At 40.3% G+C, this 26,068-nt stretch overlaps 1 protein-coding gene across 2 annotated transcripts in view; it reads left to right on the forward strand.

Moving 5' to 3' along the window:
• The window catches only part of LRRC1 (leucine rich repeat containing 1), a 136,276-nt gene that overhangs the window by 95,311 nt on the left and 14,897 nt on the right, over positions 1-26,068 (forward strand). For both annotated transcript variants that reach the window (XM_049653839.1, XM_049653840.1), the window contains 6 exons: positions 12,023-12,079; positions 12,359-12,422; positions 13,051-13,125; positions 16,309-16,453; positions 18,610-18,728; positions 20,222-20,305. In XM_049653839.1, the coding sequence (XP_049509796.1) occupies positions 12,023-12,079; positions 12,359-12,422; positions 13,051-13,125; positions 16,309-16,453; positions 18,610-18,728; positions 20,222-20,305 (544 nt within the window). The remainder of the gene's footprint in view (positions 1-12,022; positions 12,080-12,358; positions 12,423-13,050; positions 13,126-16,308; positions 16,454-18,609; positions 18,729-20,221; positions 20,306-26,068) is intronic.

A 26,068-nucleotide genomic window follows, 5' to 3' on the forward strand; every position in this document is an offset into this window, starting at 1 on the left:
TACTCAGCTATCAAAAAGAATGAAATCTTGCCACTTGCAACTACATGGATGGAACTAGAGGGTATTATGCTAAGCGAAATTAGAGAAAGACAAATATAAGACTTCACTCATATGAGGACTTTAAGATACAAAACAGATGAACATAAGGGAAGGGAAGCAAAAATAATATAAAAACAGGGAGAGGGGCAAAACATAAGAGACTCTAAAACATGGAGAACAGAGGGTTACTGGAGGGGTTGTGGGACGGGGGATGGTCTAAATGGGCAAAGGGCATTAAGGAATCTACTCCTGAAGTCATTGGTGCACTATATTGCCAACTAACATGGATTTAAATTTAAAAAATTTAAAAAAATAAATAAAAATAATAAATAAATAAATAAGTAAATAAATAATTAAATAAAGGTAATTAACAATGAGTGAGAAATTCCCCTAATACAGTTTCTTTAAACTCTTTTGTTAAAAATAGAAAAACACAGCACTTTTTTAAAAAATTGTTTTTAATGTTTATTTTTGAGAGAGAGAGCATGAGCAGTGGAGGGGCAGGGAGAGAGAGAGGGAGACACAGAATCTGAAGCAGGCTCCAGGTTCTGAGCTGTCAGCATAGAACCGAGTATGGGGGTTGAACTCATGAAACATGAGATCATGACCTGAGCCAATGTCAGGAACTTAACTGACTGAGTCACCCAGGTGCCCCAAAACACAGCACTTTCTGATTAGTCTTCATATACAAATGATTGATGTCACGGAAGATGATGGTGAGCAGAATTTCAACAGAGACCTTACTGCAAGCAGAAGTCATTTTTAAAAATTAGTGATGATTTAATAAATGCAGCTGAGAATATAGTTCCTCTTGAATCAGTGTAACTTTGTGAAGAATTTCTTTCACCTATTATAGTGATTAAACAAAGGATTAAAACAATTTAGAATCAATTGTTTTGTACCCAGCTATAAAACAAAAGATTTAATACATAATACTGTATTTTCAGTCCCATTGCTAATTATTGAGAGCCCAAAAGATTTTTGTATTTTTAAATAAAATATTTTAAAATGCTTTATTTTTTTACTTAAAAATTACATTAAATTAAAAAGTACATCTATATATTTTTAAAATAAATGTGAAGAGGATTATAAAAGTATACTTTTATAAATGTGTGAGGACCACCAGTCTAGAAGAGAATGTTTGGGAGTCTGTGAAGCTCAAGACTAGTGGTTCTTAACCTCTCCTTTTTCAGGTTCCTAGGGGTTCCAGTGAAATCTCTGTTGGACACAGAGGAGAGTGAGAAACAGCACTCTGGTGGGTGGTCTTTGCTGATCCCTGTTTGTGCCTGCACAGCTCTGTTACTAGCTTTTTTATTTTTTGTATTGATGTTGCATATAATATTTACTTAAAAGTCTGCTGCAAATATTTTTCAAGTTTGGAGACCACTGTTTCAGAAGCTTGGTAGTGTTTGTTTGTTGTAGCAGCATGCACTATAGAGTTTTTACTGTGGTGTAGACCCACCAAGCTCTGGTCAAACCAAGCAGAAAGCTTCAAAGCCTTTCATGAAAGTGAACTTTAGCAGCACCTGGGTGGCTCAGTTGGTTTAAGCGTCCAGCTCTTGATTTTGGCTCAGGTCATGATCTCATGGTTTGTGAGATCAAGCCCCACGTTGGATTCTGTTCTGAGAGCAAGGAACCTGCTTGGGATTCTCTCTTTGCCTCTCTCTCTGCTCCTCCCCTGTTCACACGCTCTCTCGCTCTCTCATTCACTCAAAATAAATAAATTTTTAAAAAAGGATAGCTTAAAAAAAGTGAAGTTTAAAATGTGTTCCCTCTTTCCTCTCTTTGCCAAGGGGCTGAGGTTTGTCCTCACTTAATGATTGAAATTCTATCTCTTTTGTCAAGCCTTCTCCAATGATGAGAAGAGTGAGATAGATCCTAAGTGCACAGCTTCCTTGACCCACTCTTTACTGGCTACACAATAAGCATGTTAGCCCTTTATCTGTACACGGTAGTCTAGTTGTTCAGTATTCAAGTGTTTGCATCTTGATCACTTTGTACCCTGAAAGTGGGGGGAGTCTCTGGTCATTAAACTCTTTGTGTCTGTAGCAACCCTAGTGTTGCTCTGACATAAAGAATGAGTACATGTGACCAGGCGCACAGTGTTACCTCCTTCACTCTGCTAGCTTCCCTCTTGACATTGTAGGCAAGCCAGTTAGGTTCTTGAAGCTTTGTGCTAGGACCACATTGGCCTGTTCCTACACAATCACTTGTCTGGCTTAATGATATACAGTTGATTAAAAAACAAAACAAAACAAAACACCTGTTTCCATTGCTCTGAAACCTTCGAATGAAGAATAATTATTATTCATTTATATTGTTAATTTCCCTGATAAAAGGTGCCATTAGGGAGAGATTTAAATATGTATTTTTTTTTTAGGGAAAAAAATCTCATCAGAAGAACTGGTAAGCTTTTTCCTTTTAATATTAGTTCTGACATTTATCACATTTCCTTTTCTGCTTTTGTTGCCAAAAAAGCTCAGAGCTAATATTGATGATCAGTGAGAGCAGCTGTATTAATTTCCATGTGATGAAGGAAACTAAGGAATGGGGGGGGGTGTTTCCAACATTTATGGGGGGGGCACGTTAGGCACATATATGGTCTAAGTACAGCATGTGTAGTCATGGTTACCGTTAGCCATCCTGAGTCCTGTTGGTTTTGTCTGTGAAGTGGGGATAAGTAATCTGCCCAGGGTTGTGTTGCTGGTGGGTGGAACAGCTAGGATTCACACTTAGTTTCTTCCATGAAGAAGCTGCATTTTCTGTTTCATGAAATTATTTATGTGTTTGCACTTTATAAAGACTTATTTATATCCCTTTTAGAAAATGTTGGGGTAATATTAAGTAAATGACTTTACATATCACTGAGATTGCCAGTTCGCATGGAAGGGCAGCAGTCAAGGAGAGAAGCATTCAGTAGGCTCCTCGTAGAGTTCCCAGTCTAGGGTAGACTTTAACAATACTGTCTGGGAGCGCCTGGGTGACTCAGTCGGTTAAGCGTCTGACTTTGGCTCAGGTCATGGTCTTGTGGTTTGTAGGTTCAAGCCCGCATCCAGCTTTGTGCTGACAGCTCCCTGCCTGGAGCCTGCTTTGGATTCTGTATCTCCCCCTCTCTCTGCCCCTCCCCCTTCTCATGCTCTGTCTCTCTGTCTCAAAATTAAGCATTAAAAAAAAAAATACTGTCTGAATAAGGTTGACTTTTCAGATATGCCCTTGAAAACAGTTTTTAGTGAACAGTGGCTTTTTGCTTTACTCTAACTAAAAACACTTTGAGGATTGTACTGGTAAAGCCAGGAAAGATACTTTTGCTCTAAGTTTTCACATATTGGTACGAAGTGTGAATGAATTTGTCTTTCAAAAAGCATATAGTGAAATATTTAAAAAAATTTTTTTAGTGTTTATTTTTGAGAGAGAGAGACGGAGAGTGAGCAGGGGAGGGGCAGAGAGAGAGGGAGACACAGAATCTGAAGCAGGCTCCAGGCTCTGAGCTGTCAGCACAGAGCCCGACGCAGGGCTAGAACTCACAAACCATGAGATCATGACCTGAGCCAAAGTCAGATGCCTAACCAGCTGAGCCACCCAGGCACCCCTAGTGAAATATTTTTCTTGAGATCAGTTGTATCAATTTCTACTCAAGAAAATCCCACACTGTATTTTTTACTTTTCAAAAATGGGTTAGTTTACAGATGAATGTGATCTTGTATATAAAGAATCCTAAGAAATCCACAAAAAGCTATTAGAGCTAATAAATGAATTCAACAAAATTACAAGATAGAAGATTAATATGTAAAAATCAGTTTTATTTCCATATAGTAGCATTGAACAAACCTGAAAAGAAATGAAGAAAATAATTTCCTTTATAAAGCACCAAAAATAATGAAATACTTAGGAATAAATTTAACAGAAGAAATGTAAGACCCATATACTGCAAACTACAAAACATTGTTAAAAGAAGTTAAAAATGACCTAAATAAATGGAAAGACATCCTGTGTTTATGGATTAGGAAACTTAATATAACTATGATAGCAATACTCCCCAGATTAATCTGTTGATTCAACTCAGTCTCCATCAAAATTCTAGCTGTTTTTTTTTTCTGCAGGAATTGACAAATTGATCCTAAAAATCGAATGGAGATATAAGAAACCCAGAATAGCCAAAACAGTCTTAAAGAAGACATGCAAAGTTGGAGGATCCACACTGCCACATTTCAAAACTTAATTACAAAGCTTCAATAATCAAGACGTGTGGCACTGGCATAAAGAGAGACATACAGTTTACTGGAACAGAATTGGGAATTCAGGATAAATCCTTGCATTGATGGTTAATTGATTTTGATAGAGTCAAAACAGTTCAGTGAGGAAGAATAATCTTTTCAATAGATGCTGTTGGGACAACTGAATATCCATCCATATGTGAAAGCATGAAGTCACACCCCTACCTCACACCACATACAAAAACTAACTATAAATGCAGCAGGGACATAAATCTAAGAACTAAAACTTTCATAAGAAAGCCTAGAGATAAATCTTTGTGACATTGGATTAGGCAGTTGTTTATTAGCCTACACAGCAAAAGAAAAAATGGATACATTTGGACTTCATCAAAATTAAAGACTTATGTGCATCAAAGTACACACTATCAAAAAAATAAAAAGACAATGTACAGTGGAGAGAATATATTTGTAAATCATATATCTGATAAGAGTCTCGTATCCAGAATAAAGAACTCTTACAACTCAACAGTAGAAGACAACCCAATAAGAAATAAAAATGGGCAAAGGATTTGAATAGGTTTATCCACAGAAGATATACAAATTGGCCAATAAGCACATGAAAAGATGCTCAACATCATTAGTCATCAAATAAATACAAATCAAAACCACAGTGAGATATCACTTCAGACCCACTAACTCTAATTAAAAAAAAAAAACAACAACAGATGAACATAAGGGAAGGGAAACAAAATATAAAAACACAGAGACAAAACATAAGTGACTCTTAAATACAGAGAACAAACTGAGGGTTGCTGGAGTGGTTTTGGGTGGGGGGTGAGGTAAAAGGGCAAGGGGCATTAAGGAGCCCCTTACTGGGATGAGCACTGGGTGTTATTTGTAAGGGATGAATCACCAGATTCTACTCCTGAAATCATTATTGTACTATATGCTAACTCACTTGGATATAAATTTTTTAAAAAGCAAAAACAATAACAAATGTTGGTGAAGATGTGTAGACACTGAAAACCATCATACACTGTTGTGGGAATGTAAAATGAAGAAGCCCCTCTTTTGAGGGAGCGGGTCCTTCCTCAAAACGTTGAACATAGTTGCCATATGACCCAGGAGTTCCAGTCCTAGTTATATGTATCGAAGAGAATTTAAAACCTGCCTACACAAAAACCTGTGCATGAATTTTTGTAGCTGCATTATTCATAATAGCCAAGAGGTGGAAACAACTGAAATTTCCATCAGTGACAAACTGATAAAATATGGTATATTCATATAATGAAATACTTAGCCAAAAAAGTAATGGGGATACCGATACATGCTACAACGGGATGAATCTTAAAAACATGTTAAGTAAAAGAAACCAGAGAGGAAAGGCCACATATTGTATGATTCCTTTCATATGAAATGTCCAGTATGGGCAAATGCCTAGAGACAGAAATTGGATTAGTGGTTGCCAGTACCTGCCGGGGGCTGGGGGGAGTGGTTAGGGGTGAGGGTCAGGATAAGGAATAACTTCTGATGGGTATGGAATTTCCTTTTGGGGGATGACAGTTTTCTAGAATTAGGTAGTGATGATGGATCTTAGGCCAACTTGAAGCCTGGTCTTGCTGAAGGATGAGACTGTACCTGGGAGCCTGACGTAGTTTGTTCTGGCAGAAAATAACTCTGTAGTGTAGCCTATGAGTAACATGCTGAGGTCATTTTGCCTCCGTTACTCACACCTGGTGACCAGGTGGGTACACACAGCCACAGCCTCTATGACCTGCAGGTAACAAGGAGTGGGGGGCAAGGCTGAGATGATACAAAACCCCAGTGCGAATCATGGAGAATTCTGAGAGTCTGGGAAGCCTCTGGCAGCCTTTGTCTTTACTTTGTGTATCTGTCTCCATGAGATTCCTTATCCTGGGCCATTAAAGAAACATACTGTCAAAAAACAAGAAAACAAAAGAAGTTTAAATGAATCCAAACATCTCTGTTTAAATTTCCTCCTCAAAAAAATAGCATTCTTAAAGGGGAAGGACTATATATATAATCGACTGGCACAGTGCCTGAAACACAGCTGCCAGTCCCAAAATGGTCATCAGTAAACATTTAATTATGACAGTTTGCTAGCAGAAGTAGAGCAAGTAGATGGGCCCTGGTAGATTGAAGTAGAGCGTGTGGGTCTGAGTTTGTCTGCTACCCTTGGGAGTGGTGACCTTAATTTGGGCTTGAACTAAGTGGACCACGTGGCCCCTTGCTAATCGGGCCTAGTGCCAGGCTGCTTTTCCATATCGTGTTAGTGCGTGCTGCCTGTAAGGAACACATCTTCGTTATGAAAACTATTACCATATTCACTGCTCTCTTTTGAGGCCTAGGAATTCCTATAAAATGTTTATTTCAAAAACAAAAAGGTTTTTTAGAAAAGTTTCTAGAGCAAAGCCACCATAAGGAAATTTGTTACCAGAGATTTCTTAAGTCCTAATTTGGTACTAAGAAAGCAGAAATTTTACAAATGTGTAAGCAACTTTCCCTGTCCTGAATAATGTTGATTTTTCTCCGGTCAAATGTTATTGCCATCAATGTTGGTAGATTTTGTATTTTAATGGTTTCATAGTGTACTGCCATTTGTTTGGGCTACTTGAATTTATTTTATTCTTTACTTTCTAAATGATTGTGACCACCAAAAATGAAAAAAAAAAAAAGTCTTAGTGGATTAAAAGGGGATTTTTAAAGTATAGTGGAGAACAGATGTAAATTCTTTAAAGTAACCACTCATCCAGTCCCTGAAATAGAATCCTAAAAATACAGTTGGCCTACATTCTGACTTATAAAAGAGTGTAACTTTTGTGCCTGTTATCATGAACTTTGTAAAACATTAAGCACTAGTGTGTTGAGAAGAAATGCTTTAAGCATACTCTTTTTCTGTAAGAGCTTGTTAAGTTGGTTTTTGTTATTTTGTTTTACCCCATTTGGGGATAGAAATGGTGGGAGTTATAGGGAGAATAGAACTCATATTTTTGTAGGAGGAGGATGAGGTCATTCTAACAGTATTACACAAAAATTTAATTTGCCAGATACTAAAATTGAAGGGTGAAGTATCTGTGAATGAGGGAATGGTTTAAAAAGTTAAGGTGTATATAGAAGTGAGATACCATGCAATTATTTAAAAGAAAAAAGTACTGATGTGTACAAATAATAAGTGAGACAAAAATCTGTGTGAGGAAAGCACAGTGCTAGACGTGTGTGGGATAACTTGTATGTGCAAAGGGGGAGGGTATCTCCTTGTCTTGGCATGAAAAGAAAACTCTGGATGAATACATAGGTAACTAACAAAAAGGGGTGATTTCCAGCGAGAAGGGTCTCAGTGGTGGGAAACTAGATAGATGAGGGAGGAATATGGGAGGAAAATTTACTGTTGAATACTTTGGTTTACGTTATGTATTTCATCGTATTAGCTGTTCACAAAGCCGACTCAAGAGTGAAGGACAGCAGGAGATAGCGATAAAAATTCAGATTCCCTGGTAAATCCTGGCTTTGCCCCTTCTCATTTGTGTGAGACCGTGTTCAGGTTCCCTCTCCATGCCTTAGTTTTCTCATCCACAAAGCTGAATCTTGTAAAGCACTTACAACAGTATCTGTCCTACAGTAAGCTGCAGATGCCATTATTAGTAGTCGAAGTGTTAAAGACCAGTGATTCTCATATTGCCTCTCAAGTGTCTTATTTTCTCACATTTGTAAATGTATCAGAAACACCCGATGCTTTCTTTTTCCTCTGTGATAATCATGTTTTAACTGAAATGGCTGATAAATGCATATGGAGTTTGAGCCTCCTTATTTCTCTTGGCCTGGTGATTAAGAGCCTGGTCTCAGAAATGGACAGAACTGAGTTCAAATCCCCTAGCCCAGCGCTTGGCAAAGCATGTTGGTTGTTTTTTGTTTGGTTTGGTTTTGGTTTTTTTTGGTGCCGTAAGAGATGTAGAGATGTTTGTGCTGCATTGAATAGGTTGCCTTGATGGGAAAGGCAGTATCCTGAAGTCTGGATGGAAGATCCTGTATTCTGAAAGACTAAGAAGGGAGATCATTCATTCATTTACTCAGTTTTGTATTAATTTCTCTGGTCTAAATCTGCGTTCAGGCAGGTCTCGTTTTATGTCAGCTCTTCCTAGAAGAGTTTGGAGAACTGCCTTTTGGAGCGGGCTGGTAGGATTCTGCACTGGCTCCGGGACTAGCCAACTTTGATCTTTGTTAAGAGTTGGCTGATGCCAGCAGCTCACCATCCGTGGGACCTGCCCTCAAGGAGTCCTCTGCAATGGGGATGATTAATAGCATCCTGTGCACAGGCACCTGGGTGGCTCAGTCAGTTAAGTGTCTGACTTGGGCTCAGGTCATGATCTTATGGTTCGTGGGTTTGAGCCCCACGTTGGGCTCTGTGCTGACAGCTCGGAGCCTGGAGCCTGCTTCGGAATCTGTCTCTGTCTCTCCCTGCCCCTACCCACCCCCCCAGATATAAATAAACATTAGAAAATGTTTTTTAAATTAAAAAAAAAATAGCATTCTGGAGCAGTCTCTCAGAAGAACCTGACTCAGGGCATGCCCACTCGTAAGGTACCTAACTATGCATAGGGGTAGGGACTATCTCAGGGAAATGAGGGACAAAAGTGGCTCACTGGACTTGAAGGGAAAATACATTATGCCCTAATTGCCATAGTAGATGTGAATATGTTTATTTTAAGGGAACTTGGGATAGAGTGGTAAAGCACTTGAGTCGAGCAATCCAGCTACTACTTAGGGAACAGGCCAGGACTGGAGTCTGGGCCTCACACTTTTACCTCCCCGACTCTGTGTGCTCTTTCCAGACTCGCCCTTTCATTGCTGGGTCCCTAGAGCTTGATTGTAATGTCCGAGTTCCTTCGTTTTAAATAGTTTAAAGTTATGGGGAAGTATTCCCTTAGAAAGGCTCTTGCTTTATTTACTTCATTTTAAATGAATTTTTGAATTTTGAAAGGTTACAGAAATATGGTGTTTTTTGCTGCTGTTAAGACCCATGCGTTCCCATTTTCCCTACTATCCAAAAACAGTGGAAACTGAGAAGTTCTGGAGTTAGAACCTTTTCAGTTAACAGGATGTTTTACTTGGGTGCTAGCATGGTAGCAGTGGGAACATTAACATGACATTATCAAGAATTGTATGTCCAAAAGTCTGCTGGCATTTTCGCAGTGTTTTTGTTCAAGCATTATGTGCTCTTAGTGACTGTGGCCTATGCCTTTGACCCTCAAGACAAAATATAAAGATAACTTAAAAATGTGTGTCCTATTTTTAAAATGACATAAACCAACAAAAATCCTTGTGTCCTTGGTATGGCTAAGAAGGTAAGACTTGCCTCTTTGCTCCATATTGATAGGTGCTTTTAAAACTTAAATTATAAAGAAGGGAATGGAGGGTCCCCGAGTTGCCTCAAGGCAGTGGAGGGTGAGGGTGGGAGTTTTGGCTTCCCACCACACTTGAATTATGCCTTTGCCACTTTCTAATGGAACTCATACAAAGCGTCACTTTCCTGATTGTTGTCACGGATGTGTCGTCACCAAGCTGGGTTGTTTCTAATGAAGAGGTGGTGTGTGTGAGGAGCCCAGGAGCCCCTGTGGGTGCGTGCCTCCTGCCAGAGGAGCAGGAGGGGTGGTCGGGTCAGGCAGGAGGCCTCAGGCCCAAGCCACAGACCTTGGAACAACACTTCAAGGCCTGCATAAAACTGCCTTTAGGGGTGCCTGGGTGGCTCAGTTAGTTAAGCATCCAACATTGGCTTAGGTCATGATCTCACAGTTAGTGAGTTTGAGCCACATGTCTGGCTCTGTGCTGACAGCTCAGACCCTGAAGCCTGCTTTGGATTCTGTGTCTCCTTCTCTCTCTGCCCCTCCCCTGCTTGTTCTCTCTCTCTCTCCCTCTCAAAACTAAATTAAAAAAAATGAAAAATGGTACATTAAAAAAAACCCAAAACCCTGCTTTTAAAGATGCATTCGAAGATGCCTGCTGGTGACATTCGTAAAGCAAAGGACTTTTTCCTCCTTTGTTAGTGTATGTCTTTAGTGCATCGAAATTGGCATGAAAGTAATGAATGTGGAGTAGATAAAATGTCAATTCATCAGTGATTGTTAAAATATAAATGTGAAAATAGCCAAATGACTCCCACCTCCCTGATAAAACTGGCCACGGATTACATGGAAACTAAAGCAAAGCCCTGTTTTTTTTTTTTTGTTTTTGTTTTTGTTTTTGTTTTTTTGCTTTTACTGAGACTTTAAAAATGTACTTATCATCCTCATCCACAGGTTGCTTTTGGAAATAGATCCTGGCTGGTTCCTTCTCCCCCCCCACCCCCACCCTTCCCGTTCTCGTTCCTTCTGTGTGAACACTCGGCCCATGGAAAGTAAAACTACATTGCTTAATCTTCCCATCAGCCTACATTTCTTTTAACAATGTTGGTATTAAATTATAATTATTAATAGGGATTTTGATTAAAAAATATATTGTGAAGAGTTTTGTTTGCTTCCACTCTGAAAAATATTCCATTTTCTAAAATTGAAGGAGATACAGAATGTGTGCATTTCATCACAGAGTTAAGATACATTTTCAGGCAAACAGTCTTTAAATATGTACATACACTCTGCCAATCAAATTTACATTTTCTGATGTTATGAAACCAGCTTTGTTAGTACCCGTGACTCTGGCTTTTAACGTTGGAAGGAGAGTGGAGGATTAAGGCAGATTAGAGTGTCGGCATAACGTTTGACTCCTTGTGTTCTGTGCGCTCACGCATAAAAGTCCTCCAAATCTGGACAGTGACTGTGGTGATGTGAGCAACAGCTTGAATTTTTGCTTGGTGTGGTGTCTGGTGGGGTAATAGACGAATCGTCCACCTTCCGAATCACTGAATCGGTAACGTGTGCCAGCGCTGATGTCCCCTGGGTGTGTGAGGTTTCTGGTGCTGAGGAATTGCCACTGCCTGGGAAGGTTCGACCCAGATAATCAGTGTTAGAGGAAAACATCTGTCTCCGTTCACCATGTGCCTAATAGGCGTGGATTACACCCGAGAGGCTGGAGAGAGTGCAGAAGAGAGCGCCACTTTCTGGGGTTTAGTAAGAATAAAAGCAACTCTATTACAGCTCCCATTTACTGAATCAGCCTTGTGTTCCAGGCACCATGTGAGGTGCGCTATTACCCTATCCCTGATGCATTTAAATGGCCATCATTTCCATAGTGTTGCTTCCTGGTGCTCTGTGAACTTGTGATCTTAAGTAGAGCACGTGGGCCCTCTGGACCGAGAGGCCCACTGCTTTCAAACAGGGATGGTCATTTACTAATGTTTGGAGGAAGAGCACTGACCTTTGTGAGATTAAAGGCACTACTGTTTTTATGGTAACGGCACATTTTTGACATTCTGGAGTCTGGAAGCACATATTCGACTTCTATCTTGGTCCTGGGTGTGACGGTCTTTAATGACTAGTGAGTTTTTTTTCACATATCAAATGTACAAGTATTTAAACGAGGGTGCCTTACATTGATGATGCTACTCTTTTTATTTTAATATTAAAATCTGGGAGTAGAGAATATGCTTTTTAATGGGATTTACAAGTACTGGTTATAGATATTTTTCCTCCTGGGAAGACGTGACATAGAAGGTTTTATTAAGCATTGCTACTTGTGGAGTGTATGTATGGGGAAGGAGAATGGGAAGAAGAATCTTAGGAATTTTCCTTATATGTTTTTCTTCTGTTCATTTCTAGTCTTTATAACCTGGCTTCCCTGGAACTGAGAGAGAATCTTCTCACATATCTTCCTGAGTGAGTCTTATGGGGAAGATAAGAGGGGATTTTGTACTAAATGAATTTCTTCATGTATCAAAAAAAAAGTATTACAATACTTTGTCACAAGGAGATTCTGTGTCTTTTGGAAAGTTTGGGAGATGCCTGCCTTCCCTTACTAGTTTTTCCTTGGTAATATTTACTGCCATGCAATCCAAATGAGTCTTATTTTTGGAAACTAGTCCAAGTGAGGGATACTGTATTGCTCAGCATTTCTAAATACTCTCTAAGAGTTCCTTTATTTCTTTTTTTAAATAGCTCTCTTACCCAGCTGCGGAGACTAGAAGAACTTGATTTAGGAAACAATGAAATATATAATTTGGTAAGTCTGTATTAATGAGAGATTTAGATTTAATTTTGTCCTCAGATATGATCAAAATATACTTCAGGGGAGATCTGTAGGGATATATTTCCACAGACACAGCTTGGCAATACTAGAGAATGTGTTCCAGTTCACACACAGGTTGAGAATTATGTGGGGGTGGGGAGGGTCAGTATTAGATATGATGCGTGTCAGTGGAAACTACCAGCATTCTTTTTTTTTTTAAGTTTATTTATTTATTTTGAGAGAGAGAGAGAGAGAGAGAGAGCATGTGAGCGAGCACAAGTGGGGGAGGGGCAGAGAGAGAGGGAGTAAGAGAGAATCCCAAGCAAGCCCTGTGCCATCAGAACAGAGCCCGACACGAGGCTCCATCCCATGTACCATAAGATCGTGACCTGAGCTGAAATCAGGAGTTGGACACTTAACCCACTGAGCCACCCAGGTGCCTCCCACCAGCATTCTTGGAGAGTTTTGGGAGTGTTTGAAGGATGGGGGACTTGTATTGGAGAAGTACCAACTAACCTCCTCTATGGTACCCATTTATTGACTGTTGAAGTAGGATTCTTTCTGAGTGGAAGAGTAATAAACATTGGATCTTTGTTACCATAACATTATTTTTTTGTTTCAGCCAGAATCAATTGGAGCTCTCTTACATCTAAAGGATCTCTGGTTGGATGGAAATCAACTGTCAGAATTACCTCAGGTAAGTGGTGGTTTTACATTGTTTCCTCCAAATAATAAACAACCACAACCACCACTCATGCATTCCCTGCTTCTGCATGAGATTTTCTAGAAGAGGGATCTTGAAAACCAGAAACAATGGTTGAAAAAGCACATTTGGAAAAATATATTGAGCACTCACGCTACACTGCCATAGAAAAATCGAAAGCCTCAACCCATGATTTCTAAAGATAGCAAATGTATCCTTTAGTTTGTGAAGTCTGTATTTTATTTCATCCTTGCTCCCCATGTGGCCTACCTTAAGCCCAGTAAATTTGTAAATTATCAGGACCCCTGATTCTTGATGGTATCCATTTCTGCCACTCATTGTGATGTGCCAAATGCTTTGGGATGATTGTGACCACATTCTGTACTGTAATAGTTGATGTTAAAGAAATGTTAAAAGCTTTTATTTAAATTTTTTGCAAATAATGCTTATGGTTTAGCTGGTATATCAGGGTGTTCAAGTTCCTACTATTACCAAATGTAAGAACCATGTTCCAAATGAAATGGAGTCTTGCATGGATTTCTAAATACATAGTCCCCTTGTGGAGCCCTAATAAGCAGTCTTGCCTTCTGGTTACATGAGAAAGAAATGTAAACCAAGAAGTGCAACAATAAAAAACAAGCATTTTCCCCTTATTTAATTTAATAATTTAATAGTATTACTGAAATTTGTTCTTGGATATATCTTATAGCCAGTCTTTTTTTTTTTTTTTTTTTTTTTTTTTTTTTTTTTTTTTGAGATAGACAGAGTGTGAGCAGGGGAGGGGCAGAGAGAGAGGGAGACACAGAATCTGAAGCAGGCTTCAGGCTCTAAGCTGTTAGCACAGAACCTGATGCGGGGCTTGAACTCCCAGACAGCAAGATCATGACCTGAGCCAAAGTCAGATCCCAACTGACTAAGCTACCCAGGCACCCTTCTTACAGCCAGTCTTTAAAGTCAGGGTATATTTCATGATGGTTTAGGTGCTGATATTTTATGTGTTTGAGAGAGAGAGAGAGAGAGAGAGAGAGAGAGAGAGAGAGAGAGAGAGAGAGAGAGAACGCGCGCGTGCGCATACACAAGCAGGGGAGGGGCAGAGAGAGAGAGATAATCTTAAGCAGCCTTCACGCCCAGCACAGAGCCCGCTGTAGGGCTTGATATCACGACTGTGAGATAATGACCTGAGCCAAAATCAAGAGTCGGACGCTTAAACTACTGAGCCACCCAGGCACCCCAAAGTGCCGATAGTTTAAAGCCAATCAGATGCTTAGGTGTCTGCTCAGTCATGTGAAGCAGGTGTGATGGGGCTGTGTACTTCATGAGGAATGCTGTATTAACGCATGGAGTCTGACACTAGGAGAAAGTACTCAGTTCTGTGGTATGGTTGTAGTTTTATAGCACTGGACTTACTATGACCTCACAACTAAGGGAAGTAAGGAACTAATTGGAGTCTGTTTCTGAGGTTTTGCTGCGTTTGAGGAAAGGAGACCGGTTAGCAACTGAAGGTTTGATTAATACGGAGATTTCTCTAGGAAATCATGCAAAATCCTGGTTGAGAGAATTCCAGTTACTTTGGGAGTCAGAGGATGGGGAATAAAAATACCATGAGGTTATCAGGAAAGTAATACACCAGCTCTGGGACATGATGGGGAAAGAACGTATGTGTGTACAGATGTGTGTAAATGATTGTGTGCAAAATGCCACATCTCGAACACAAATTAGAACTCCAATGATCTTGTTGTAAATGGTTATCTAAACATCTCATTCATCCCTCTTTAGAAACTTCTGTTGGGACACCTGGGTGGCTCAGTCAATTAAACATTCAACTTTGGCTCAGGTCATGAGCTTGTGATTCGTGGGTTTGAGCCCTGCATCAGGCTTTGTGCTGACAGCTTGGAGCCTGTCGCTTGCTTCAGATTCTGTGTCTCCCTTTCTCTCTGTCTCTCCCCTGCTCATGCTCTGTCTCTCCTTCTCTCTCAAAAATAAATAAACATTAAAAAAATTTTTTAAAAAGAAACTTCTATTAAACCAGGACTCAACGCATCAGATAGTCTAAATAATCGGAATTACTTTCCTATTGTCATTTCCTATTGTCAATGCAAAACATTGTTAAGAGGAATTAATGAAAAGGTAGAACAATGTCAAGGGTCAGGCCTGAAATCAATAGAAATGCAGTGTGGTTTCCTCCAGGCAGGAATTACAGGGGCGGGTTCAGAGGATGTGTATTTGGTAGGAGAGGAACTGGAAAAAGTAGATCAGACCAAATTAAGTATAGATTGAAGGATTTGTACTTATGTAGGCATCAAGGAGCCACTAGACATTTTAATTTTTTTAGCGGAAGGGTGGATTGATTACATGCTTAGAGCTAGCTGCGTTTCCAGGAGGGAAATATGGAAACAACAGTCTATAGCCCAGACGTGGACAGGGAGTGTCTCACGGTTGGAGCTAGCTGTCTAGGTGAGAGGGGGAATTTAATGTAGTGGCAATGGGACCGGAAAAGTGGAGGCCGTTATAAAAGAGAAAATATGTATTTTGTGAATGGAAGGTAAGATACCTCTTGAACAGAACGCTGGACTCCTTGAGGTTCTTTCTCCACTCCTTGGATGGCCTGTTGTCTCTGAAAGCAGTACGCTTGCTTCTCTCTTCTGTCGATGGTGAAGGTGTCAGTGGGTCTGGAGGCCCCAGTATTGCCGGGGTGCGGTCACATTGATGTTTGTTGTAACAGGTACTACTGGTCATGGGAGGTAAAAAGGAGATGGTCTCTTAACAGAGAAAATCTCAGGGTCACCCCGAATTCTAAGCTGCTTACCCAAGGGATTGATTCTAAACCTGAAGAACTGGATTCCAGACTCCTTTTGTTTTTTTTTAATTATGTTACCCTACAGTCATTTGTCCTCTCTTGGTGCCAGTCTCTTCATCTGTTAAGTGAGAATGATTCCTTGCCTGCCTGAAGTTGGGGAGCTTGGCATCCCTCCCAGCTCCGTGTCTGTGATTGATACAGCTTCCCGTTTTCATTGGAAGGGGGTCTGGAAATTCACTCCAGCCTCCTCCTATAGATAAACACTAAGGAAACATCCTCAGCACTGCTTTGGGAATTGACTGTGAAAAATCCCTGTAAGAAATTCCTCTGTACTGTAGCAGGGTGAAGCATGAGTCTCTTTTTCTGTGTCACTGGTGTAGGAAATAGGAAATCTGAAGAATCTGCTGTGCTTAGATGTCTCTGAAAACAGGTTGGAGAGACTTCCTGAAGAAATCAGTGGCCTGACTTCGTTAACAGATTTAGTCATTTCCCAGAACTTACTAGAAATGATTCCGGATGGCATCGGTAAGTATCGAAAGGAATTGCCTTCTAAAGATGTTGGCTGTTGTCTTGAGCCTGTGGGATTCACTCCTTTGATCCTTTGGTCACCACTCTCAGATGCTGGGGATGGGAGTCCTTTAGTCTCCTTGTTTATTTGTTCTTAAAGAAGGAATGCAAAGAATGTTCAATACGATTGAAGTTTCTCAGTATGCAGTTATTTCTGTCCTCCTGGTTTGGTAACAGTTGTACCTGTTGTTACTTCTAATGTCAACTCATCTATTTCACCCACATCTCCTTTCAGTGATTTCCGTAGAGATTAGTCTGAATAATAGAATATATTTCAGGCATGTGAGCAGTCACTGAGAGATTTCTCCATGAGCACCCTAACAGTTTATGAGAAAGTCACCCTGACCTTATGCACGACCTAGGGAAGAATGGTGTGCTTGGGTTGAGCCTTTTATAGTTCTTTGAGAATAATCTTTTCCTTTAACCGTCCTATGCTGTTTCCTTTAAAAAGAAATTAGTCCAGACGTTTCCTTTACCATAAAGGCATGCAGTTCAGCTTGAGAAAATAAACGCAGAGAGGGTATAAACAGACACGGACCAGGAGCTCCACCATAGCAAAGCCACTTAGAACTTGTAAGAAACTACCTTTAACCAAATAGTTAACATAGGCTTGCTGTCTTTGACCTTTTTTTTTTTTTTTTTGACTTTTATTCAAAATATCAAGGGAAGTTTCTGAAAGTTTTTCAGTAATTGGAGAAGCTATATGACAGAGGACCACTTCCTTTCTGCTATTTGGTCAAGATGAAAGCAGTAACTGATAATAGCATCTTGGCAGGAACACAGACATTGCCTTTTGCTTCAGACTGGCTGGAAAATTGATGGGGACTTTGACTCTAGGTAGAGATGTTGGGTGAGAGTGATACATGGCACCCGCAAACAGTTTGTAGGCACTGGGGACATTTAGTTGCTTGGCATAGGAAGTAGGAGGTGTCAGATGGCTGACTTCAAGCACTTGAAAGGCTGTTGTGGAGAAGAGAGGTCAATGTGTTACATCTTCTAGTTCAGGTGAGCGCAAGGAAAAGATCTGAGAGAAATACTGGCTACAAATTAGTTTGGGCTGCTTAGTGAAGGGATGGGAACCCTGTCAACTGAAGTGTTCAAAGAGAGGCTGCAAGACCACTTGCCAGAAAACTGTTAGGGAGACTCCATTGGGGGGGAATCTATCGATTCAATTCAGTGTGCCTCTCCTGCCAGTGAAGAGAGTTGCAAAGCCTCTGGGGACAGTGTTAGTAGGTTATTGATGATGCTAAATAAAGAGCTCAAGAATCCATTAGTTCTCCTGCCTTGCTCTGTGACCACACACAAGGCAGGTTAATTTTTTCAACATGTCCCCTTCTCCGGCTTGACGTCTCTTTTAAGATACAGGCTGTTTTCTGATTTTACTGGGGACTGTAGCATCATGCCAGCCTCTCTCAGTAGATAGTGAGGATGTCTGCTTTGTAGCTTCATTCCCTTGAGTTATAGTTGAACATGAGAATCCAAAAGCCTTAGGCTTTCCTTCACTCAGTGGGGATTTTGAGGATGCTGTGGTCACTCCATTCTTCTTTTCCATGGCCTGCGGGCATCACCAGAAAGTCTAGTCTTTATGCTCTGAGTGAAATACATTCAGTTCTTAATGTGGCTTTTCAAAGATTGCCATTTTCTTCTGCATACCTAGAAACACTTCATTGTAGGAATCTTCACTGAGGCATTTTCATTCATAGGTGATAGAATAAACTGTACTTTATTGTTTTTTGTTTTTGGTGAGGACGATTCTTGGAGTACAATGAAAGCCTCTCTCTCCTTTGTACATGATACATTTCATGTTCTTAAAGATGCATCAAGAGCTAGCTGGTTGTTTTTCTGTAAATTTTCCGGCTTTGATACAGTATTTTTATGTAATGACTTTTAAAACGATTTGTTTCTAATTGCTGACTGTTTCCGATGTTCTGATAACATTTAACTCTCAACCTTTAGTGATCTAAATGCGAATGATGTGGTTTCATAATGTGAAAAGTTGGGTGAGGAAAAAAAATGAGTAAGTGTTTAAAACAAAAAAGAACAGCAGATAAGAGATACCAAGTGATGATTAGGAAGACAATTGTAACTAATGAGTTGAAATAATGCTTTTCCAGGAAAACTAAAGAAACTGTCGATCTTGAAAGTGGATCAGAACAGACTCACACAGTTGCCTGAAGCAGTTGGAGACTGTGAAAGCCTCACTGAATTAGTTCTTACAGAAAACCGGCTCCTGGTGAGTGTGGCTTGCACCTTCAAATGGATGCATAGAGTGTGCTTTCTATATGTCAAGACTTATTAGGGTAGATTCTACTTACAATTTGGGTGGGCTACATGGAACTTTTCTCATGTTACATCTAAAAAAGGGACTTGTAAAGCAAATGCATGACATAAAGATGATTGGCTTTTAACCTGCTTCAGTGAAGAGAATGGTATTTAAGCTCCCCTTACAGAGGTTTCCAGGGAGGTGCAGGAATGAGCCACTGATGCCTCTGCCATGGTGTCTGAAGAACGCCAGAGCAAACGTTCTCTCAGGGCTCTTCAAGTAAATGGAAAGAGAGAGAGAGAGAGAGAGAGAGAAGGGGAGAAAACGGTGGTTGACCAGGGGGTGGGGGGTGGTTAGTGTGAGTGCTCTCTGGAGGACTGGGTGTGGGTCTGTGATCCTACCCCGCCCTAGAAATTGGGGATGGAGGTGGCTGCAAGTGCCCCTGCCTTGGGCTGGGCTTCCCTTCCTACCAAGGGCAGAGCTTTGGCCTACACCACCTACCAGGGGCAGTCTCGCTTGCTCTCACTTCCTGCCGCTACCTCTGCTTTCCATCAGGCCCTCATTTATTACTTCATCTTCTCCTTTTCCTCTTCGTCGTCTTGTAGCAGCTTTTGCTTCAGTTTACTTTCCTACCTTTCTCCCTGTATTTTGTCCCTGTATTTCCTACCCTACTTTCCCTTCTTCTTTTTCCTCTTCTCTTCTCCTTTTTTATAAAAAGTATAAGTAATGTTCTTGAGGTGGAAAGAGCAGAAAAAGCATGAGTGGGTAGGACACAGAGCTGGTGGGGGAGCCTGGCCACATCTCTCCTCTGGCAGCCTCCTCTGGCGGCTGTAGTGGAAGTGACCTAACCTTCCCATCCTAGTTTGTGGTTTCAGGCTTACAGATAGTAATCACAACACTTATAAAAACGGTATTCATTCACCCCTGGCTTGCATCAGAGTGTTGAAGCTCCCCCCTTCATCAGGGTACTGCCTGGCTCCTATAGTTCTCTGTGCACCCCACTCCTCCCACCCTGCTCACCTTGTTCCTGTTCCCATGCTGCTGTCCCCGTGCCACTCACAGCACCCGTGCTCAGGGTTCTGATTTCCCCTAGCCATCTGGCTTCCAGTCATCCAGGCCATTCTCCCAGTGTGGTTCTCCAAGGTGCAGATAGTTAAGGGACGAATCTTGAGGTGCAAATTCTTTAACACTGAAGAACATTCATTACCTCTTTACTAGGTATTTCTCTGTTCCCAGATCTGTGCCTTTGACTTCATTTTATTGAAACATATTCCTGTTTTAACAAAAATGCAAAATATTTCATTGTACATCTTCCAAATGAGCTTTAATGTGTCTGATATTCAGGAAGAACTGCTATGTCTCTTTCTGGATGAAATTATATTCTTTAAGTCCTTGAGAAGATCTGTTTTACTGTGAGTCACGTCTCTGAAAATAAATTAATAATTAAAATGTTATTTTAACAGACTTTACCTAAGAGCATTGGAAAACTTAAGAAGTTGAGCAACTTGAATGCAGACAGAAATAAATTAGTGTCTTTACCAAAAGAGGTATGTGCTTTAAAAAAACCATAATAATTACAAAGAAATAACAGCATATATGGATCAGAAATATCAGATGTTTTAAAAGACTTAATGTGGTGCTTTTTAAATGTTACATACTCTCATTTGTGGGCACAGAGGTGGTCGGAGGAGTTGTATCAAAGAACAATCATCAGTAACATTAAAGAGAGTAGGTGGGTCCAGATGACTCTGAGCATTGTTGAGAAAGGTGAGTTGATAGGATTTTAAGTGCCAGAAAGGGAGATTTGACGTTTCTGACTTGACATATAGAGAATGGTGACACCATTTGTGAGTTTAGCAGAGGAGGAAGTAGATGACGTTGGGTCTGAGTTTAAAGTGAAATTAAACCACTTCCTAAGACATTGGAATTATAAAAGTGGACCTTGATGTAAACTTTTTACTGGGCAGAGACTGATACTGGGCAGTGTTCATGTCCAGGTGAGAGTGAATGAACTCTTCACAAAGGCATTCACATAGAGGAACATGAATGGGAAGCTATAGCCAGACTCTTAGGTGTTTTTTTTTTGTTTGTTTGTTTGTTTGTTTTTGTTTTTGCCAATGGTCCAACCAGGAGAAGAGACCATCACCATTCACTGTGGGGAGTAGTTGTGCAGACTTAGAGGCATGTAAATTCTGGAAAGGGAGGTAGAAATGCTGAGAATGAGAAGGAAATTCAGAGCAGATGCAACAGAGAAGTATTTAGTGTGATGTTTAACAAGAAGGCTTACCTTCTATTTGGAACTAGGAGAATTTGGAGATGGGGAGTACCGAGGTTGATTTTTTGTTAGCTGTTAGCCTGAAACCCCGTTTCAGCCATCCTTCTGTCCCCTGTCAAATGTTGGTGCCCCCCCCCCCCCTTTTGCTAGGCCTCACATGAAAAAGTGTGGTATCGTGTGATATGATCCCTGCCCAGGCGGAGTGTCCTTCCTATTCCTGTCTTGACTCTTTCCTACATCTCCCTTGGGATGATTTTAAACCTGCCATCCCACCAGCCAGAACCTGTGGGGTTCTTATTTCCCTAGGGCCCTTCTGAACTTGGTCTGGTTTCTCTTTCCTCATCTTCACACTGTATCCTCACTGTCCCAGTCATCTGTCTGGGCAAGACGGCCAACATTCCTGAGGGGAAGCATGGCAAGTTTTTGTTATAAATGCGGCCATATTCTGACCCACCCTTACTGTGAGCACCAGCACTTGAATGAAACTGTTCCCCACAGAGAGATTTAAGTACATCTCTGCTAAGCTGGGCCATAAATAAGAGATTTTGCTCATCAGACATTTTGGTTTCCACCTCAGAGTGATAAAGCACAACACAGAGCTGATATTCTGAATGTTGATTTTACTCTTGTTGAATGGGTAATAGACCAGACCCGTAGTCACGTGGCCAGAGAAGTAGGAAAGATTTAATACTTGCTTTCTCAATGCCACATACTGTAGCCAGAGTTCTCATGTTTGTTGACTCACTGAATCTTCATAACAGGTGAGATCATGAGAGAAATTTTCTCATTTTAGAGATAAAGAAACTGAGGCCAGTGAAAACTTTTCCTTAGCAAGCCTCACGTAGCTAGGAGTTGGTAGAATGGACACTAGAGATGTGTCCTGACAGTGAGCCCACTGCTTTTGCACAGGCCAAGAAAGCATGACCACTCAGGTGATACAGATTCGGTCTAGCCTGTTCATCGGTGTGCCCTTGAGTTGGTAAAGAAAGGTGAAACTATCTGTAGTGTGGACGTTAGAAAGTTAATACATTTTAGGAACACGTTCAAAGTCAGTGCCAAAGGGAGCGGTTGGAAGCTGAATGGCCATCCCCAGTAAGCTTCCCCACCCAGCCTGTCTTCCCTGTCCCTCTCTTCTGGTTCTCTTTTGAAGGAACATTCTTTACAAAACTTTAACATTTTATTTGTAAAATTATTGCTATCATTTCGGCATCCGTCCTCTTTACATTCTGAGAATGAAACTTGCACTCAGGGTTCAGAGATTATGCCTACCGCATGCCGTGTCGTGTGTCTGTGTAAGTCTCTTAGAACAGCTTTTCACAATGTGGAAAGTGAACATGGTGTGAAAATAGTCCTGGCTTCAAAACATTTTAGTTAGCTGTCACGTGGTATCTGTTCTCTATGAAATTGTGGTTGGTTTTCTGGCATGTAGAGTTTATAAAGGAGTAAAGTCTGTGCCCCTTCCTTCAGGTTCGAGGTAAAGCAGAGAATGTTTAAAGCAGAATCAGCTCTTTTCTGGCACACCTTCACTAGTGACTACTCATGCAAACTCACCTCCCAGAGTAGGAAAATGCCCTGAGCCCATGTGCCTAATTCTGCTGCGGGTTACAGTTTGGTGACCCAGGAGAAATGGCTGAGTGCTTGTTGTTGACCTTTGGGGCTGAGCAGCCAGACCACTCAAGTCCTCCTTACATCGAAACATGTCACGTTGGTCTGGGCAGCACCACTGCACCATGAGTCTCTGTGCAGTGAGTGTGGTAGGCCCTGTGACCGTGAGAGTGTGTGTGTGTGTGTGTGTGTGACCGGGTGGGTGACAGAAGGGATGGGCCTTGTGCACTTGCTCTGCCTCCAAGCTTGATACCATTTGATCATATCCTATACTTTCCTGATTGGAGTCTTCCCTTCCAAAACTTGACTGCTTTCTCTTGAACAATGAAGTTGCATGCATGACCTATCTAAACTGCAATGCTGACCGATTCAATGTACGTGCCAAAAATCCATAATTGTTTTAATTGCTATTGGTCTGGTGTGCCGTGTGGTTCTTCCTATTTTTTGTCTTTCTTTAATTTGATATTATTGTATATCGTCAGTTTTGTATAGCACAGCTCCTTAGTCTTTTGCAGCATTTATTTGTATTTTGTTTTTTTCCCAAATGAGGGGAAAATGTTTGTACTGTGGGTCACAATAATAGATTCTGTTTGTGTTTTGTGGTGTTATTTGTAGTAAACATTTGCAAATCAATGAATGTCTCTTATTTTCTTAATTGTTAGCTGCTTGGAAATTTAGAAAAGTCGGGTAAACTTGTTATCTTGTAAGTATTGTTCAGACCACAGTTGCATCTCTAACTTCCATTTTGCTTTTTAAGTGCATGAAGATTCAAATCGACTGACTGCTTTGTGTGTTCCTCATTGTAAAATATTGTACATTTTCCTCTAAACTCAGGTTGTTGTTTTTTCAAAATGACTGCATGGCCTGGAACCTTATTTTGTTATGTGTTTGTCAGATTTGTTCAAACTATTCTCTCTCAAAAGAATGTTTATCTGTGAGTTACGTTTTAAGTTATTGAGAAATTCTGAAAGGCGTAACGTGGCAGCTCATGTGTCTTCACTAAATTCCGGTTTGTTGCCACAATTCTCTCTCTAGTGGAAAGGCTAGATGTGCTTTATTTGCTACATGTAGCATGCTTCCGATTTTTTCAGCAACTTATTTGTGTCTTTCATTTCTCATCCTGTTGTAGAAGTATGAACGCTTCTGGGAAAAGAAGTCTCCCTAACAAGCTCATGTTTTTGAAGAAGAGACTGTGTTACATGATCATGGGCAGACAGGGAGTTGGTTTATGTGCGATCGTGGGTATGATGAAAGAGAGTCAGCAACTTTATAACATTCCCCAGCCAAATCGTACCTTTAAACAACCTGCCCCAGCTAAAGAGATCCTGGCCAGAAGAAATTGAACATGTGTCCAAGCTTAGAATCCAGTCTTTGGTCTCCATCAGGAAAAAATGAAAGTGCTCTTGACTCCATCATATGTCTACAGTCACATGAGACAAGATAGGATTGGCAGATCATTCATCAGAGATTTTTTTCCCCCTTTTTTTAAATGAGGCAATCTCTCAACATTAATTACCCATACATATTGTTGTGATTTTCATAAGTATCTGTGCTGACAGTTCATTTTTGTGGATAGTTTTCTGTCTTCTTACTACCATTTAATTTAATGTAAGCTTCCATCATATTCTGAAATTGATTATTCATAAATAAAAGAGATAAGATAAAACCTAAAAATACTAGAATAAAATATAGTTGGTTATTGGATATCAAAATGGAGAAGGCATTCCTAAACTTGAAAGAGGAAGTAGGTTGTAAAAGAGACAACTGATTGATGTGTCTATGTGAAAATTAGATTTCTGATGGTCAAGAAGGTAAAGTCAGCCTGGGGCCAAGGGGACATTTATAACATCACAACCGAGGGAGGTCTCTCCTTACTTTGCTTGAAATCCTTCCAGATCATTGAGAAAAAAGATAGTCCCGCTAGGAAAAAAGCAGACAAAAATAAAAGCAAAGAACCCATCATAAGAAACAATAAGTGATTCAGAGAATTAAAAATAGAAATGGCTATGCATGTGAAAAAATTTTTAGCCTCTTCAGTATTCACAGAAATGTTAGTGGAAGCTTTTTGACCTATCTTATTTCAAGATTAAAAAAAATAATAAGGATACCAAATGTTGGTGAGGGCATGGGAAAATGTATATTGTCCTAGAAGAATAACTTATTACAGGTTCTCTGGAAGGGAGTAAAGTAATAGGAAAACCTTTAAGAGTATTCATACCCATTGATTCTGGAATGCTACTTCTAGGGCTTTGCCCTAAGAAAACAATTATGGACACATATTAAAATCACGCCCAAGAAGATTTCTCACATACGTAGAGGCTCATAGGTGACATGTGCCACGCCAAGCACGTACAGGGGCAGCTAACCTGTGCCAGGCGCTGTGTTGAGGGATTTCCTGCATATTTTTGTCTGATTTTCACAGCAGTTTTATGAAGTGTGGGTGAATCGTGATCCACATCCAAGAGACTGTGAAAGTGAGACTCAATGTAAGGAATTCACCCAAGGTTACACGGGGAAGAAATGGCAGAACCAACTAGCCATGTCTAATGTGGGAGCTTTGCGCAGTGATCTGTGAGACTGCTGGCAAATGAAATACTTACGTAATCAGTAAAAATCCTTTTAGAAGCATAATGACGTGGGAAGACGTTCTTGGTGTCATATGTAAACTGAGGTGCTGAAGATCGAGCGTTGGTCCTAATTTTGTTGAAGTGTATATACATAATCAAGTGTATGGCAATACTACTAAAAGATTGTACTTCAAAATGTTCATACTGATTGTCCCTTTGTGATAGAATTTGATCTATTTTTTTTCATTGTGCTTGTGTGTGTGTGTGTGTGTGTGTGTGTATGGTTTTTATTTTCCAGTCAACGTAACTTACTGTTTTATAATTAGAAAATAAGAATGCCATAGCTATTAGTGGATATTTTGATGTCAGTGGCCCAATAATTCAGGAAGTCCCAAAGCCACATGATTTCCAAAATATTTATGAAATAGGAACATTCAAATAATATGCCACAGATGATGATGGGAAAGATAAAAACAGTCTTTGGTTTCTAAATTACGCATATTATTACAGCTCAAATTATATTTTGACCAGATTTTGCTTATTGTACATTTTCCTTTTTGCCAGTGAAATGTGGGTTCCATTCTGTTACATAGAATGTTAACAGGCAGATACTGAAGGAAAATGAAAGTTTCTTCACACTTAGGGCAGGCATTCAGAAAGTGGAATATAGGTAGACCAAGGGTGACTAATAGAGGCTTTCACTTTGAATCTCTGAATGTGATTATCTCCTCTAGAGTCATGTCACCTGTAGGTAGTAGTTAATATGTAGTGAAGGCTGACCTGGCTAAAGGTTTGCTTGGTGAAGTGCAGGTCCCATCTCCTTCAGATGGATTATATCGGATCCAAACAGGGAAGGAAAATAT

This window comes from Panthera uncia (genome assembly GCF_023721935.1).
Source record: "Panthera uncia isolate 11264 chromosome B2 unlocalized genomic scaffold, Puncia_PCG_1.0 HiC_scaffold_24, whole genome shotgun sequence".
NCBI lineage: Eukaryota > Metazoa > Chordata > Mammalia > Carnivora > Felidae > Panthera > Panthera uncia.